Here is an 18,013-nt window from a genome sequence, read left to right on the forward strand (position 1 = left end):
CCTTAGGGTCAGAACTGGGATGCCTCTCCTGAGTTACCGAAGGACTAGTCTCTGTCGACGCCATATATTCTGCTTTGTGATGTCATATTCTAGATTCAGCCCTGTCAGAAATTCAAACACCCTGTTTCTCTCAACAAGTTTCCTGTAGATCTCAGCATCATTAGTGCTTTCCCATGCTACAGTTTCCGTCAAATCAATTTCTTGCTATAGAGATTTCAGTATTGAGAAATAAACATCTAAAGGTTTTTCCCCCTGTTTCAAATTCTTCACCTCACTCCTCAGCTTGTATGCTCTGGCTACATTTAATTTCTGGGAATAGGTTTCAGCAATACTATCCCATATTTCCTTTGTTGAACTCATCCACAAATAGTGTTGACTAATCTGAGGTTGCATTGAGTTCACAAGCCATCCAATTATAGTATAATTTTCTTGCATCCATTTTTTATAGGATGGATCATCTTCCAAGGGAACTTTTTTCTTCTGGAGATATAACCCCATTTGCCTCTATTGCAGATATGAATTTTTACTGATTGTGGCCAAGCCAGATAATTAGTTCCATCTAGCTTGACTATGGTCACAGCCAATAAAGAGTCAACAGAGGCACCCAGAACCTATTCGGATTCAGCAACATGCTTGTTTTCAATTTCCAAAGAGTCCATCTTCTAAAAATACTTCAAAAATAACTTCTAATAACTTCGAATAACAATCAATGAAAACAGAAGAAAAAATGTGTTGTGAATCAACCTCTATGCAGTCGTACCTGCTAACAACGTCACACCTAGAACCCGGGAGAAATAGAGAAAACTCAACTGCACCTTGTAGACTTCACAAAACACCAAGCAACTCGAATCGATCTTCAAGATGAAGAATAAGAAGTCTTTCAGTCACTAAGTGCCCAGGTCAAACTCCCTATGGGGCCCGCAATCAAATTTCTCTAGAAAATTAGGGTTTCAAGCAACACACTTGAAGTTGTCAAGAGGACGACAAAAAGAATCTCCTTCTCTCCAGAAACCACTAACAACTGGGCTGAAACAGGCTTCTTTAACTATTCATCCGATTCAGTTCTCCATACACACTATGTATGGGAAAAAAGAGGTGAAAAAGAGAAGAAGAAGAAGAAGAGCCCGCTCTGATACCAAGAAGAAAAACAGCATTATGAAATGAAAGGACTGTTCAAAATATTGCAAAGAATCGATTGAGAGAGGTAGAAATCAGAGTTCAAGAAGAGAGAAGAGGAAGAAGAAGGTGGCGGCAATAAGGGTTCAGAGAGAGATTTTGAACTTAATCTCCTCTTACACACCCAATCCTATTTCATTAACTTAAACTTTAGTAATTTACAGAGAGGCCCCTGGTTGGGCAGATAATTAAAAACATAACATAAGAGAAATAAAGCCCCAAATTGAGGCCCATTACAGAAAAGAACATAAAAAGATAAAATAAGACAAACAGCCTATGGGCCATTCGGCCCATCTTCTCTACAAAGAGAACTTTAGTAATTCAATTGAATGAGTTCTTTAGGACCTTAGAATCCTCAAAGAGATTGTTAAATCAATCAGATAACTGCAATGGCACAAACACCATGCATTGGGAAGCTGGGAGTGAAACCAGAAAATACTTCTATAGTTCTAATCATATAATGAAATGCTTCAGAAGGGGAGTTTCTTGTGGATCACACTATGTATTAGAGTCTAATGGGCACATTACTTTATGTGTGTATGGCTCCATTAGTTATTGCATATTTCAGTGTGATCAGTCAATATGCTCATTAACCAGAGTACTCATCTTACAACAGCAGAAAGTATTCTTGCCTATCCAAAATGAAATCTAAGGAGAGGTATTCAATATTCTACACATGATCATATGAGAGCTAAGGTATATATTGATGCAGACTGCTAAATGCTTGGAAGATAGACATTCCACTTTAGGCTTTTGTAACTTTGTAGGAGGTAATTTCGTATCTTAAAGGAGTAAGAAGTAGACAGTAGTTGATTGGTCTAATGCTGAAACTGAGTATAGAGCTATGGCACGTGGAGTGTCAAAAATATTATGGCTGAAATTGTTTCTTTGTGAGTTGCACAATCAGATTGATAATCCATCTATTCTGTGGTGTGAAATCAAGCTGCTATTAACATACCCACAATCCTATTCAGAATGAGAGAACTAAACACATTAAGATGAATTGTCATTCCATCAGATAGAGAGTTTTGTTAGGAGAAGCACGTCCTCCATATGGACAACAAATCAACAGTTGGCAAATGCATTTACTAAAAGACTGGCAAAGTCTAAGCTGATAACTATCATGCAAGCTAGAGATGATTGACATCTATGGTCAGCTTGAGGGGGAGTATTTAAATATGACCCTCTTTTTTCTTTCGTTGGGCTGACATTGTTGTTATACTTGATGCTGCTGCCTAACCAGGGGCAGTTCTATAATTTTGATCCATGTTATTATCAGTTAATATGAAACATAATGGAACTACATTTGAGTCCCACAACTGGATCATTCTCCCCTACATTCTATTCCTCCATCCCCTCTTTCTTCTGATCTGATTTTCTAGTTATTCTCAACATTTAACTAACCAAATTGATTGAAGAATTGCTGCTGGTTTAGCTATTGATACTCAACAATAAGTATATTTGGTACATTACTTCTAGTTAGATCAGAATGTTTTAGAGAATTTGGTGCTTTAGTTGAATGGCCAAGTTTAATTCTTTACTTTTAGGAGATTATTTTGATTGCTTATATTCTTTTGTTGATTTGGTACATTGTTTGAATGGCCCTGACTAGTTTAAAATTTGGTACATCAATTTGTTGGTTGAGTCTTGAGATTAGTCCAATGCTCTAAAGAGACCACTTCGATGGCCTAGATTTTGGGTGGATTAGATACATTATTTGGATGGGTTAGATTGGAAGAAATCTTGATACATTCGATGGTTGTAATTAGTTGACTGATCTTATGATGCCATTTCAATGGTCCAGATTTTGGGTGTCCTTTGGTAATGTCACTTTATTTATCTTAGATTTTTATAAAATTTGGAGCTTTATTTGAATGGATGAGATTAATTCTTGGATGGCCAAGATTAATTCTTTACTCATAGCAGACCATTTTGATAGTGAACATTTTTTGCATTTATTTGGTACATTTTTTGGATAGCCTGGATTTGTTGAACCTAGGTACATCATTGGGATGGTTGAGATTATGCATGGATCATAAGACCATTATGAAGGCCCATATCTTTGGGTTAATTTCGTAGATCATTTGGACAAGTTAGATTAGATGAAATCTTGATACACAATTTGTATAGTTGGAATTAGTTGACTGATCTTATGGTGCTATTTTGATGGCCTAGATTTTAGGTGTTGTATGATCCATCACTATTTGGATTAGATTTTTTAGAAAATTCGGTGCCTTACTTGAATAGCACAGCTGAGAGTAGTTGAAATCTTGGTACATTGCCTGAATGGCCAAGAGAATTCTTTGCCCTTCAGAGACCATTTTTATAGTTTATATTTTTTATGTTTTTTTTTTTTCCAGATTGTCTGGATTTATTGAATCATAGGTACATCACTGGATGGTTATGGTTAATGCACTAATCTAAGTGATCATTTGATGGCTTAGATTTTTGGGTTAGTTTGGTACATCAGTTATTAACCACTTACATGGCCGGCCTAGATTACTTGAAACCATTGCGCATTACATGGCTTTTCAAGATTAATCAACTGATCTTGAGGCATGAGTTAAATGTCCCAGATCTTTAGTTAGAGAATCATGAGTAGAAACATTGCATCTAGTAATATTAAATGGGTAAAGAGTAAGTTGTCTTCCAAAGTAAGACGGGAATTTTAGGTTTTAGAATATCTAACAATGCACATATTGTTCAAATGGGTATTTTGGGTAATAAAATAAAATTTATTAAAAGAAGAAAAAAAGATTACAAGGAAGGTAACCAAAGATAACCCAAGAGAAGAAAGAAAAAGCTCCAAATCCCACCCAAATCGCCAAACTAGAACAAACCTAACAAAGGAGAAAGAACAGGGAGCCAAATGTCACAAAAAATAGCATAGGGGGCTAAGTGTCACACCCCCCTAGTATAGGGATGTCCTTGTAGTTTACCCAAAATTTACAAGGCATGGATTCAGCCAATCTACATACCAGAAAACATTAAAAAAAGATTTTTTTTCTTATAGAATCAGTCAATGAGAAGAAAGACAGCAACTACCTATAAAAGGTCAAGTTTGGATCTGCTCCCAACAAGCTACTATAGCTGCACACCAGGAACTCTTCCCTTGTCATTCATGGGGATATGTTCCTGATGTGTGGCTGTGGTGTCTTATTGGGAGGGTTGTTGGGAGCATCTTCTGGGAGCAGATCCAGTTTCTAAAAAGTCAACTCAACTTGAAAATAAAAGACAAAATAGAAACATTTTTCATCCTATAATTTGAAATTATGGCTAGAACTAGATTTACCACAAAGAAAAAAGAGAATGGGATATTTGAAGACTACCTGAATGTTGGGAGCCAATAAGCTAGGTTGATCAGTGAAAAAAAGAACCATCCTTCCAATCTCCTGCTTCAGTAATATTCTCCGGTCGCGGTGTATGGCATCACAAGATATCAATGCTTGCTCATGCACTTCACTGCAATATCAACCAATAAATCACATAAACACAAAAATCCGGGGTGTTCCAGAATAGCACCCATCACCCAAAGAGATAAATGATCACTAAAGGAACTAAATAATCTGATATGTGATAAAACCTGTATAAAAAGAAAATGTACAACAAAATTGTGTTTTTTATCATCAACAAACAAAATAATTTATTAATATCAAAAGGATGTGTACATCATGGACTAAAGGTGGATAGCCTCAGCTAGCCACTTCAGAAGTTACAACATAAAGGAACACCCTTAGATTAATTATCCCTTGTAGCCTCCTGTTTAGCCAATCCATCTGCTATACTTTTTGCAGCATGAGGTACCCAACTGATTTTTCTGCTCAAATGCCTCATCAGACTTCTAATTTCCCTGAACAAATGCTTATAAGTCTACAAACCTTCCTGATTAGTCTCCAACCACCTTGTGACTACCTAGTAAACAGTAATCTCCTTCAACAATGACATTAGTATAGTTTAGTGATCTTATCTTCATAGGACCTGTTAATGCCACTAAAGAGTTCTGCTCCTATAGGATCACCTACCCCAACTGAACCCGAAAATATAATAATTATGTTTCCCTCACTATTCCTTATCACTCCCACAACACCTACCAAGCATGGGTTGCCTACACTGCAGCCATCGAAGTCCAACTTCCAATTTGTACTAGTGTTATCAACATAGAGGAGACTGGAGAGCAAACAAATCCAGCCTTTTTTAACCCAGTGTGCCATCTTGATAGTAATATCATCAATGATCTCCTCAACTCTTCTTTCCTTGTCCTTTAAAAGCCTTGACTTCCTTTCATCCCAAATATACCACAACTGCTGCCCATGCACATCTCCAAAGGATTTTTCTCCCCTTACTAATAGGAGAGAAGAACTGTACAAATAAAATTCAACTCCGCTGGAGGGTGCCACCTGCAACTAAAACATGAAAAAAAGTAATCTCAAATAACAACTGCAATCTTGTAGGAGATTAGCAGATGTAAGGTGTTTTCAACCGTTAGCTTTACACCAAACAGGCACATATGTGGGTGAGATACCAGCTTGGTCAAGAGTTAATCTTATCAAGGAAGCTCTACCAGCGGTGATGTCCAGATTTGACCAGCTACTCCAGTGGTGAGCAAGGATGATGAATCAAAGAGTTCGAGTGTGTTAGAGTCATCTGTAGAGGGGTAGTATAGCCAATTTACATTGTGTTATATGCTTGATGTAGTTACAAGTAGATCCTAAGTTAAGTGATGTGTCCTACACTTAAGTGGGGGCATAATAGTCTTTGTGCATTTGTTTTAGAAAACTATAAATAAAACTGGCCGACTAGAGAGATCCCTCTCTTGTTCGAACCAGACCTTATTTTCTCTTCTTCTCCTCTTCTCTTCTCTTCTCTTTCTTCTACTCTTTCACCATTATTTCTTTTCCTTTATTATTTCTAAAGGCTACACAGATCTGAACTTTATCAGAGTGCAATGGATCGAAAAAGAACACTCAGATGGCCCCATTGGGAAACTGGATTTTCCGGTCCTTACAGGTGAGGATCCTACCCCTTGGATTTGCCAAGCACAAAGATACTTTGAATTCCACGAGACTCTGGCTTTCCAATGAGTCTCTGTAGTCTCAATCCATCTGGATGGAGAGGCTAGTCTTTGGTACCAATGGTACCAAAAGAGTCACCCCCAGTTAATCTGGTTAGACTTCACCAAAGCCATTTGTGTTAGATTTGGACCAACTGGATTCATCAATTTTGATGAAGCCCTCACTCAATTGAAGCAAACTAGTTCAGAGAGGGAATATCAAATAGAGTTTGATAAACTTGCTCTCAGGGCCCATGGATTGTCGTATCAGATTCAGAAATTAAATAAGCCCCAGGGGCCTATACTTAAGAACCCACCAAACAAACCGGGACTGATTCCAATGAAAGGGACCGGACCTGGAGCACTTCCCTCTAAGCGACTCTCTTCGACTGAAATGCAGGCCCAACAAGAGAAGGGCCTATGTTATAGTTGTAATGAGAAATTTGCATTGGGTCACTAGTGCAAGGCCCAGCAAGCTTATCTCTTGCAAGTGGAGGACCCAAAAACAAAGGTGATCCATCCCACCCCTGAGGACATGGACAGACCACTAGAGGACAAAGAACTGAGGTACTATGAAATTTCCCTACAAGCTCTAACAGGGCTTCCTTCACCCAAACAATGCAGGTTGTGAGATTCATTATGGGCTAGAAAATTTCCATACTAATTGACAATGGGAGAACTTTAAATTTTATCACATCTGAACTGGCCAAGAAATTGGACCTAGCAGTCCACTACCCCATTCTCGGTTCACATAGCAGATTGTCACAAGCAACTTCATTGATCATGTCACCAGATTGCCAACCATGTTCCATCTTATGTATCTTGGTTGGGGCAATACATGTATTTTGTATGGGGGGCCCCTAACACTGTACTATGTACCTATGTTTACATATTAATGCAATACAAGTTGTCTCTTTACTAATTGTGTGCCACCGCTGTTGCCTTTGTCTTGCTTGTTGCTTTGTTTTGTAGGCCTACTCGACCCAATCAAGTGCCACACAGGGCATTGTTGACTAGTCCCGTGACAGTTGGTTTCAGGGCAAGAGCTCATCACTAGCCATTTGACCCGCAACGCAAGCAACACCGTGAAGCACAACAGGGGCATTGTGGAGGAGATCAAGCATGGGCTCTCCCGGTCACATGAGATCAACGATGCACCCACTAATGACACCATCAAAAACAAAGCACCAAAGTCCTGAACATCAAAAGCCAACAAACATGATAAGTCCACCGACAAGCACACAACCTTCAACACACACCTGCTACATTGTGAAGTTACTGTAGGCGAGACATGTGACTGAGTGGATGAACTCCAACAAAATATGGAAATGATCGAGACCATGGTGGTAGAGTTGGAATGGAACCTAAGTGGGGTCGTAGACGAGGTCCATGATGTCTTGAATGGGACCCTCAAGGAAGTTTGCAACACTTCACGCCAACAAGAAAACAGCTCATCCCACTCTACCATACAAGGCACACTTGACAACTTCCAAGCCAAACTCGACGAGATGAAGAGAGAGTGGGCAACATGGAGAAAAACCATATCCGCATCATTGGTCATCCAGGCCAAATTAAATGAGATGAAAGTCGAATGGGCATCCCTGAAGTTCGCCCTAAACACCCCCTCCAGCTTCCAAGCTCAACTGGATGAAATCAAGGGAGAGTGTGCCATCACGAAAAGAGAAATAGCCAATCCAACAGAACCTTGGCCATGCTCACTCCCTCCTGCATCAAGATTCAAGTGACAACTCCCTATTCGAGCACTCGCGATGCGCGGGAGCTTGGTAACTTCTTGTGGCAAATGAAACAATATCTTGTTGCAACCAATATGAATGATGAAAGAACTCAGGTACATACGGTTACTATGTATTTGACTAGCACTGCTATGTTGTGGTGGCACAAATGTGTTGACACAGAACAGGGTACGTGTGCCATAAACACATGGGCCGACTTTAAGCGGGAGTTGAAGAAGCAATTCTATCCAGAGAACATGGAGTACCTTCTTCAGACCTAAGAGCAGTTCACTTAAAGATCGCTGGTTTAATGGCTGAAGCTGTGCCGAGAACGATCAACATCTGTGCAAATGGATACTGGTACAAGGTTTGGGTCGCTTAAGAAGTTGAAGCGTTGCAGTGGTGTGGGAGGCCGAAGCTTGAGGATGATGATGAGTTGGCAAGATGGATAACACTTGGCGGGAACAAAGATAAGTTGCTTAGCCACGTCAGCAATAGGAGAGAAGAAGTTACTTCTAGAGAAAAGGCGAAGATTGTTTTGGGAACTGAAAAGTCTTGCGCAGAAAATACAGCAGCAATTAATGAAAAGTTCTCAAGTAATTTTGAAATTAAAAAAAAAGGTTAATAGCTAGTTTGTCCTATGCAGGTCTAATTAAAAGGGGAACACAGTCAGATATAGGGAGGGGTTCAAGTAAAGCCGGGTTTGGAGTTAAATTAACCCGCTCTGACCCACACCTAGTTGTTTCTAATTTCTTTTATTAGTAGTTTCTAATTTCTGTTAAGTTGGGCTGGCTGGTCTTATTGTTTCAATTTTTTGTTTATTTCATATTCTTGTAAGGATCCTAAAAGCTATAAATAAAGGAGTGTATGGGGCAGCAGATCATTCACCACTGAACCCCTTCTTTCTTTTCTCCTCTCTTCATTTTTTTCTCTCTCTCTTTCTCTCTTTTCTTCTCTTCAAACCTGTAATACAATAAACAGTTCTTTTTCTTCTTCTTTCAAGTTGGTATCAGAGCCTTAGATCTAGGGTTTCTCATGTGGATTTAATTCAGCCGACCACATGAGAATTGTTTAGGGCTGAAAGTTCATAAAGATCCATATTTTGGCTGATTCTTCGAGGTTGCAAGAAGGCTTTAGCAGCTGTCCTAAGATTGGAGAGAGCTTCTTGTAATCAGGAAGAACCGAGCAGGTATTGAGTGATCAAGATCGATTCTTGATCAAGATTGGAGGTGCCGATCAGGTTTTTTTCTTGGTTCTTTGATCAAGATTCAAGGTGCTGACAGTAATCGATTGATCAAGTTTGAAGACTGAAGGTAGCAATCAGCTTTCTGGGCTATTTTCTTCATAAAAAGTATGTACATTTTCTTGAGATTGATACTCAAAAGGACTTTGTTATTCATTCAGAGAGGTACGAATAGAAAATCTCAGGACTAATATCAATCAGTCCAGGATTGATATCAATCCTAGGACAGTAGTTGACTATTATCTAACTGCAAAATCATCATCCTAGGTCGGTTGTTATAAGCCTTGAAATACAGTTTTTTCTTGTCACAGTAGTTTAAAGCCTCTTCTTAACTTAAAATGGAGTACAAGAACCAAGGGGAAGGTGCTTTTAGGACTGGTGGTTCAGGTAACATGACTAAAAACACCTTTCAGATTACAACTGTTAAGTTTGATGGATCAAACTACTTGGAATGGGCCCAATCAGCCATGATGGCTATTGGGAGTAGAGGAAAATTGAACTTCTTGCTAGGGGATGTGAAGAAACCCTCCAAGGAGGACCCTACTTATGCTAGGTGGGTCCAAGAAATTTTTTTGGTGATGACATGGCTGTGCAACTCTATGCATCCACACATCAGCCGAAACTACTTGTGGGCCAAAACAGGTAAGGAAATATGGGATGTTATGAAGGAAACTTACTCAGAGCCTCTTAATGTTGCTAGGGCTTATGAGCTAAAATGTGAGGTTAAAAATCTGAGGCAAGGAGAGAAGCAGGTCTCTGTTTACTTTTCAACCTTAAAATCCCTGTGGCATGAAATTGACCATCTTGAAACAATTGAGTGGGAGAGTCAGAAAGATGCACAAACATATAGACAGCAGGTTGAAACTAACAAAGTTTTTGAGTTCCTAGCTGGTCTGAACTCTGAATATGACATTGTGTGACAACAGTTGTTGACTTTATCACAAGCCTATTCCCTAGTGCATAGTGAAGAAACGAGGAGAAAGGTTATGTTGTGGCAACAACCCTCCGAATCAGCCTTGGTAGCAGTTAGACCTAAATCTGGGGGGGATAAGGAGAAGAAGGAAGCTAAGAAGAACTTAGTATGTGAACACTGCAAGAAACCTAAACATACTAAGGACACCTATTGGAAGTTGCACCCTCATCTAGTTCCAGCAAAGCTCAGAAATAAGAAAGGGAATGCTAATATGGCGGTCATGTTAGACAGTTTTGTATGCCCTTAGCTTCAATCATAATGATGTACTTTATGAATTTATTGTAAATGAATAAAAGTGCATATTTGATTCATGTTCCCTTGGTATGTTTCTGGGTAATACCCTTAAATTGGACACTTAATGAGACTCGTGTTAGTTTAGAATGTTCATAGCCAGTGGATCGGTCTAGGGAGACCTATCCTGACAAGGCTGACACTGTGGTGCCACCAAGTCGGTTGGGGTGGCCTGTCTCAGCCTCCGGGGTGAGACCCTAGGCACATACAGTGTAGGATTAATTGAATCTATGAACTGGACCAGATTTCTAGTATTGCCTTGGACCTTGGAGATTGATGGGCAAAACTGGAAAGTTACACCCGACCCCTAGACTCGTATATGATACTGCACTAGGTGTCGGATTGGGCTGTCTTTGATGTACCAATCAGTGAGATCCTTAGCGGGGGTCAAAACCTGGGTATGTTGGGATAGTCAGAGAATTCATCTGAGTGGGTGATCATAGTGACAGGATCAGCCCCTTTATCGGACAAAGGTAATGATCGGGAATGCACTCTCACTGATGGAAACCAAGACTGCCGGCAGCCGATTTCAACCGTTGAGATTTGTTTTGCAAAGTATATTTTATATGAGATATAAAAGTATATATATTATGGTTTCTAAAATGTTTGCAAGAAGGTTTTAATTCCCGGGATCCATATAAGCAGAGAGTGCAACACTGTTCCTTGTAGTCGAGGGAGAGGTCCTCTCTTGTCCGGCAGTGTATGATCATTATGGGCTGAGAGGTCAAGTGTAAGACCATTGAGGATAATACCTGATGGGCTAATCTTGCATCTGCCCACAGTCCCTGGGTGTTACAAGGTGGCTTGGCCCAGGGACCACTTAGGGTAAGTGTTGGGCCCATAGAGCCCATTTGATGGGTTTTAGGGGGTGCACTATCCATAACAGTGTATTCGGCTAGGCCTTGTAACAAAGGCTGGGCCGAACCCATGTGGCTAATGTGTAGATCAATGCTTGGGTCCCACGCCATACAAGGAAGCCCAACTGGGCAGCAGTTAGGAAGGTTAAATGAGCACATAAGCTTAATGGGCCTAAAGCCCATTTCGAACTGGGCTATTTATTTAGTTAATAATGGGGCGAATTCTGAGATGGATTAGCAGATAGGATAGGGTCTTGACCCTATCCACTCAGAGAGTCCAGATTTGAATGTGATTCAGATCTAGAAACCTCCCAATGAGATTAGGAGAAAGCTAATCTAATCTGCAGATAAGATAAGGGTTTATCCTTATCACCTGAAGAGAAGGCTGATCCAAATATGATTTGGATAAGCAACTCCTAATGTGATTAGGAGCTGATCCTTTAGGTTAACAAAAAAAGGAGGGGGCGGCAGCCTTTAGATGAATGAGATACTCAGATCCTCTTTAGTGTTGAAATCAAGAAGGAAGAATTAAGCATCCTTGCAGAATCCTTTCTTGCCGCCTCCCTGTTCTTGCCGCCCTGTTTGCCAGTTCGATCTCCAGTTGTGGGGGAAGTCAAGATTCGATCTTGACATCAGTTCTTTGTGAAAGGATTGAAAGGAAGCTGTGCTCACGTACCATCCTACTGTTTCTTGCGAAGGACAGAGTTCTTGGAGAAGAACACTACTGATTCTGCTCCATCCTGCACTGCGCCATCTTCAGTGGGAGCAGTCTTTGGATCCTTCCTTGGGCGTGAACACCTTCATTGGGGGATATTATTTCTCCGTATCAGGTATAATCCTCCCCTACTCCTTTTGGTTCAGATCTGGTTCAGTTTATGGTTCAAGAATGATCCTTGAAAATATGATTTTCTAAATAGGGAATGCGATTCCCAGTTGAAGGGAGAGAAAAATTTTTGAAATTCGCCCCTTATTCCGCAATCTTTGGGCGTCCATGGGATGGATCTCTCATCCCTTCAGGTCAACACTGATAGTACAACTTCATCAGGCACAAGAGGCACTCTAGATACCCTAGCAGTGGTTCGAGCTGCTCTGACTCAGCTAGAAAATGAATTTAGTAATTCAGCTCAGCCTACTTCAGCCCTTGCTCATACAGGTACAAGAGCTACTGCTTGTCATGCTTTTGTCCCAGGTAATACTAGACCTTCCTGGGTAATAGATTCAGGTGCTTCAGATCATATGACCAGCATATCTACTCTATTTAGCACCTATTGTTTATCCTCTGGGAGAGACAAAGTTTCTATTGTTGATGGCTCTCTTGTACCAATTTCTGGCAAGGGAGACATCAGATTATCAGATACCATCACCCTATCCTCAGCTTTGCATGTTCCCAAGCTTAGTGCTAACTTACTTTCAGTTAGTAGTATTACTAAAAATCAAAACTGTTTGGTAACTTTTTTCCCTGATCAATGTATTTTTCAGGATCTGGAAACGAAGAAGGTGATTGGAATTTGACGTGAGATGAATGGAGTCTACCTGATGGAACATTCACAAGGGGAGCAGAGTGAAACAGGGAAATTGTTTGTTTCTCAGTCTTGTAGTAAGATTATGCTTTGGCACAACCGCGTAGGTCATTTATCTTTTGGGTCTTTAAAGAGTCTTTTTCCAAACTTGTTTGAGTCAGTAGAACTGTCTGGGTTAAAATGTGAAAGTTGTGAACTTACAAAACATAGTAGATCATCTTATCCTTTAAGTAATAAAAGAAGCAACCTTCCTTTTGAGGTTATGCATACCAATGTTTGGGGGCCCTACCATACTCCCACCATGGGGTGGGGGGAGGGTACAAATATTTCTTATTATTTGTTGATGACTATACCTGTTTTTCATGGGTCTATCTTATGCACTCTCGAGATGAGGTCCCCACTCTGACTCAAGCTTTCCATCAGATGATCCTAATTCAATTTGAAACCAAGATCAAGATTCTTAGATCTGATAATGCCAAGGAATACTTTGTAAAACCCTTGGCATCCTATCTCCTTAATCATGGGATCATTCATCAGAAAACCTGTCCTCACACACCTCAGCAAAATGGGGTTGCTAAGAGAAAAAGCAAACATATTTTAGAGGTAGCCAGAAGCATCATGCTCAACTCCAATGTTCCCATACGCTTCTAGGAAGATGCAATCCGTACAGCCATATACCTCATTAACAGGGTTCCTTCACGGGTCCTAAACATGCAAACCCCGTTCAGTCTTCTATATCTAGATAAGGACCTATTCACTATTCCCCTCAAAACTTTTGGGTGTACTTATTTTATTCAAATCCTTGGACCTCATCACTCCAAGTTTGATCCCAAGCCACTAAGTGTATTTTCCTTGGGTATGCACAAAATCAAAAGGGATATTGCTGTTATGAGCCAGTTTCAGGGAAGCACTTTGTGTCCATGGATGTCACCTTCTTTGAGGATATGCCCTACTATCATAGGGCTTCTCCTCAGGGGGAGAATAGTGAGCAAGGGATTTCAGTTTCAGCTCCAAGAGTTCCTTTACCTGTCCCAGTTACTGTGGGGGGGTTGCGAAGAAGGTTGTCAAAAATGCAGGGAGTTGAGGGTGTATCACAGTAAGTGGTGGAGGCAGGTTGATTCTCGTACTCAACAGCAATCCAGGCCAGATCCAACATCTTCTACAGCTCCAGATCCAGACACTACTACTGCTCCCATTATTGATCCCACTGTTACAGAGGTTCAGCCTTCACCGACATATGACCTTGATCTTCCAATTGCGATTCGTAAAGGGAAGAGCCGTTGCACCTCATCCACTGCCCATTGCATCTCCAAGTTCCTTTCCTATAATTGTCTCTCAGAATCCTACAAATCTTACTTGGCATCTATTTCTTCTATTCCTATATCCAGAAAAGTGCAAAAAGCTCTTTTGATACCTAAATGGAAGGAAGCAATGCAAGTAGAGATGGATGCTCTTGTCAAGAACAACACATGGAAACTAGTTAACCAGCCTGAAGGGAAGAAACCTGTTGGATGCAGATGGGTGTTTACTGTGAAATATAATGTTGATGGTACTGTAGAGAGGTATAAGGCCAAATTGGTTACAAAGGGATTCACACAAACTTATGGCATAGACTATACCAAAACCTTTGCACTTGTTGCAAAAATGAACACTATCAGAGTTCTTTTATCCATTGCCGCAAACTTCTCATGGCCACTATTTGAGCTAGATGTTAAGAATGCCTTCCTCAATGGAGACTTGCAAGAGGAAATATACATGGGGTTACCCCTTGGTTTTGTAGTACAGAAGTAGGAAAGAAAGTTTGCCTTTTGAAAAAGGGCTTGTACAGGCTGAATCAATCCCCGAGAGCTTGGTTTGATAGGTTTAGACTGGCTTTGGACAAATTCAGATACATACAGGCTCAATCAGATCACACCCTCTTCTTTAAGAAGACAGGTCATTCCCTGACTCTACTTGCAGTTTATGTAGATGACATTGTGATAACAGGAAGTGACACTAGTGAAATTGAAACCCTTAAACAGCACCTTCACAAGGAATTTGAAGTGAAAGAACTAGGAAAGTTACACTATTTCCTAGGATTTGAAGTAGCTCGATCCAAGCATGGCATTTTCATCTCCCAAAGGAAGTATGTTTTGGACTTATTGGAAGAAACTGGCAAGTTAGGAGTGAAACCTGTTGATACTCCCATTGAGCCTAACCATAAACAAGTGCAGAAAGTGAACTCCTTGAGGACAGGGCTATGTACTAAAGGCTGGTTGGGAAACTTCTTTATCTCTGTCTAACCCGTCCAGATATTTCTTATGCCGTCAGTGTTGTCAGTGAATACATGCATTCTCCTAGGACCACCCATCTCCTTGCAGTAGAAAGGATCCTTGTCTACTTAAAGAGATGTCCAAGGAGAGGTATAGTCTTCAAGAATAATGGGCATATGAAAATAGAAGTGTACAGATGCGGATTGGGCTGGATGTGTTGATTATAGGAGGTCTGCCTCTGGATATTGTGCCTTTGTGGGGGGAAATCTTGTTTCCTGGAGAAGCATGAAATAAAATGTTGTTGCTCGCTCCATTGCAGAAGCGGAATACAGATCCATGGCCAATGGTGTTGTAGAAGTGTTATGGCTGAGATCCTTGCTTAATGAATTGGAGGTTGATTATGAGAAGCCTCTGATGTTGTATTGTGATAATCAAGCTGCAATTAATTATGCCCACAACCCAATACAGCATGACAGGACTAAGTATATCAAGTTTGACAGACATTTCATCCAAGAGCGAGTCGCATCTCAAGAAGTATGCCTTCCTTTCATTGTCTTAGACATGCAGTTAGCTGATCTCTTCACCAAAGCAGTCACAAAAGGCAAATTGGAGATAGATCTATGCAAGTTGGGCATGACAAATATCTACTCCCAATTTGAGGAGGAGTGAAGAAATAGTTGGTTAGCCACGAGTGTGGGGTTCCAGTGTGTGCACTCAGGCTCTAGTGTGTGTGGTTTCATACCCACACCTAGTTGTTTCTAATTTCTTTTATTAATAGTTTCTAATTTCTTTTAAGTTGGGCTGGCTAGTGTTATTGTTTCTATTTTTTGTTTATTTCCTATTCTTGTAAGGATCCTAAAAGCTATAAATAAAGGAGTGTATGGGGCAGCAGATCATTCACCACTAAACCCCTTCTTTCTTTTCTCCTCTCTTCACTTTTTTTCTCTCTCTCTCTCTATTTCTCTCTTTTCTTCTCTTCAAACCTGTAATACAATAAACAGTTCTTCTTCTTCTTCTTTCAAGTTTCTCCACGCTGAGAATCCCTGCTGATGGTGAGCCGACAAATGATGTTGCGTGCTACTTGGAGGCCGGGGGGGATAACCGAACCTTGGGAAGGAAACAATCAAACAAGATAACGAACAGGGGGCTGGGAATAAATGAGATGGTAATGACTAAACACCAGAATTCAGACTTTGATATATCAGGAGGGGATGAACGACAGAGCCCCAGAAGTACCAGCAAGGGTGAATCATGCCTAGGGCGTGACCAGCATAAGCATACTCTGCCACCGAATTGTGAAACCCAGGTTATTGTTGAATAACCTCTTCTTTCAGACACAGGTATATTTGTGGTTTCGGGTTTTGAAACTAATCCTTGCTCTGCTCTTGATGGTTGTCTCCCAGATTCCAGGCCTGCCTCACTGCCAATTACTCATGGACTTGAAGCTAACAGAGGTGCGGGGGTGGGGAGATACAGAAGAAGGGTGAAAAGGAGGAGGTGGTATGCAATTTAGTCTTGGAAGAACTTGGGAAAACAAATAGGGTGGAATTAGAAAGGGAGAAGATGAATGAGGGTGAGGTTGGTGGGTCTAAAAAAGATAGAGGAATGGAACAGGAGAGGGTGTACGGGAGGCATAGAGAGGACGAAAATAAAGGTGTTGAAAAAGGAATTGAAAGAGAGGATTCCTTAGCCGAATTTGTAGGAAAGCTAGGCTGCAAGATTAAAAATCTGAATGAGCTGAAAGTGCATTTGAAGAATAAGAAAGAGGAAAGGAAAGTGAGAAAAAGAAGGTTAAGTGAGGTTGAGAGGCTGAAAAAGGATGTAGAAGGGGAGAAGGAATTTAGTGAGAGGAAGGGTAGGGGAAGGGAAGGAGAAGATTAAGGGAAAAGTTTAGGGGTGGGGTGGATTTTTTCCGGTACAATGAAGATTGTGAGTTGGAATGTGAGAGGGTTGGGGAAAGCAAGTAAGAGAACACTAATAAAGGAGGTCCTAAGGAAAGAAAACCCGGATATTTTTTTAATCCAGGAATCTAAACTCATGACTTTTGACAAGAGTTGGGCTAGAAGTGTGTGGAGGGCAAACGGTCTAAGCTAGGCTATGAACCCTTCTTGGGGTTCATCAGGAGGATTAGTCACTATGTGGAAGAATGAAATGATAGAGGGAGTTGAAGAATTAGTTGGAAGATTCTCAATGTCTGTTAAATTCAAACAAGTGGGAGATGGGTTTGAATGGGTCTTAACTAATGTTTATGGCCCCACTGGATACAGACAAAGGAAGGAAGTGTGGGAAGAATTGGAAGATATCAGAGGATTATGGGATGGGCCTTGGTGGCTATGAGGGGATTTCAATGTGATTAGATTCAGTGAAGAGTACAGTAAGGTACGGCAAAGGAGTACTATCAGTATGAGGAAATTCAATGAGTTTATAAATGTTTTTGAACTCAAGGAACTTGAACTCCAACATAACAGATTCACATGGTCAAATCTCCAAGCTGATCCAATTTGTTCCAAATTAGACAGATTCCTTTTCACTGCAGATTGGGAAGAGCATTGGGGAGACATGGTGTCAAGGGCCCTTCCAAGAGTAACTTCTGATCATTGGCCAACTCTTCAAGTCTGAATTTAGAAATAGAGGACCTTCCCCATTCAGATTTGAGAGTATGTGGTTGCTTCATCCAGATTTTGAAGAGAATGTGAAAAAATGGTGGAACGCAGGTAATCCGGAGGTGAATTGGGCAGGTATGAGATTCCACTGGAAGTTAAAAGAGCTTAAAGGTAAAATTAAAGAGTGGAACATTCTTCACTTTGGGAGATTAGAAGAAAAGAAGCAACAGTTGATTAACCAGTTAGAGGAGCTAGATGCAAAGGAAGAGCAAGGCTGCTTTGGGGAAAGAGATAAAGAGTTGAGATGGGAATTGA

The 18,013-nt window shown here is 40.5% G+C and overlaps 1 protein-coding gene across 3 annotated transcripts in view; it reads right to left on the minus strand.

The window, feature by feature from the left end:
- Positions 1 to 18,013, minus strand: part of GRL (transcription activator) — a 112,410-nt gene that overhangs the window by 66,244 nt on the left and 28,153 nt on the right. For all 3 annotated transcript variants that reach the window (XM_010262303.3, XM_010262304.3, XM_010262305.3), the window contains exon 12: positions 4,506 to 4,638. In XM_010262303.3, coding sequence (XP_010260605.1) covers positions 4,506 to 4,638 — 133 coding nt within the window. The remainder of the gene's footprint in view (positions 1 to 4,505; positions 4,639 to 18,013) is intronic.

The sequence above is a fragment of the Nelumbo nucifera genome, chromosome 7 (genome assembly GCF_055504915.1).
Source record: "Nelumbo nucifera cultivar China Antique chromosome 7, China Antique-T2T, whole genome shotgun sequence".
NCBI classification, from domain to species: Eukaryota; Viridiplantae; Streptophyta; class Magnoliopsida; order Proteales; family Nelumbonaceae; genus Nelumbo; species Nelumbo nucifera.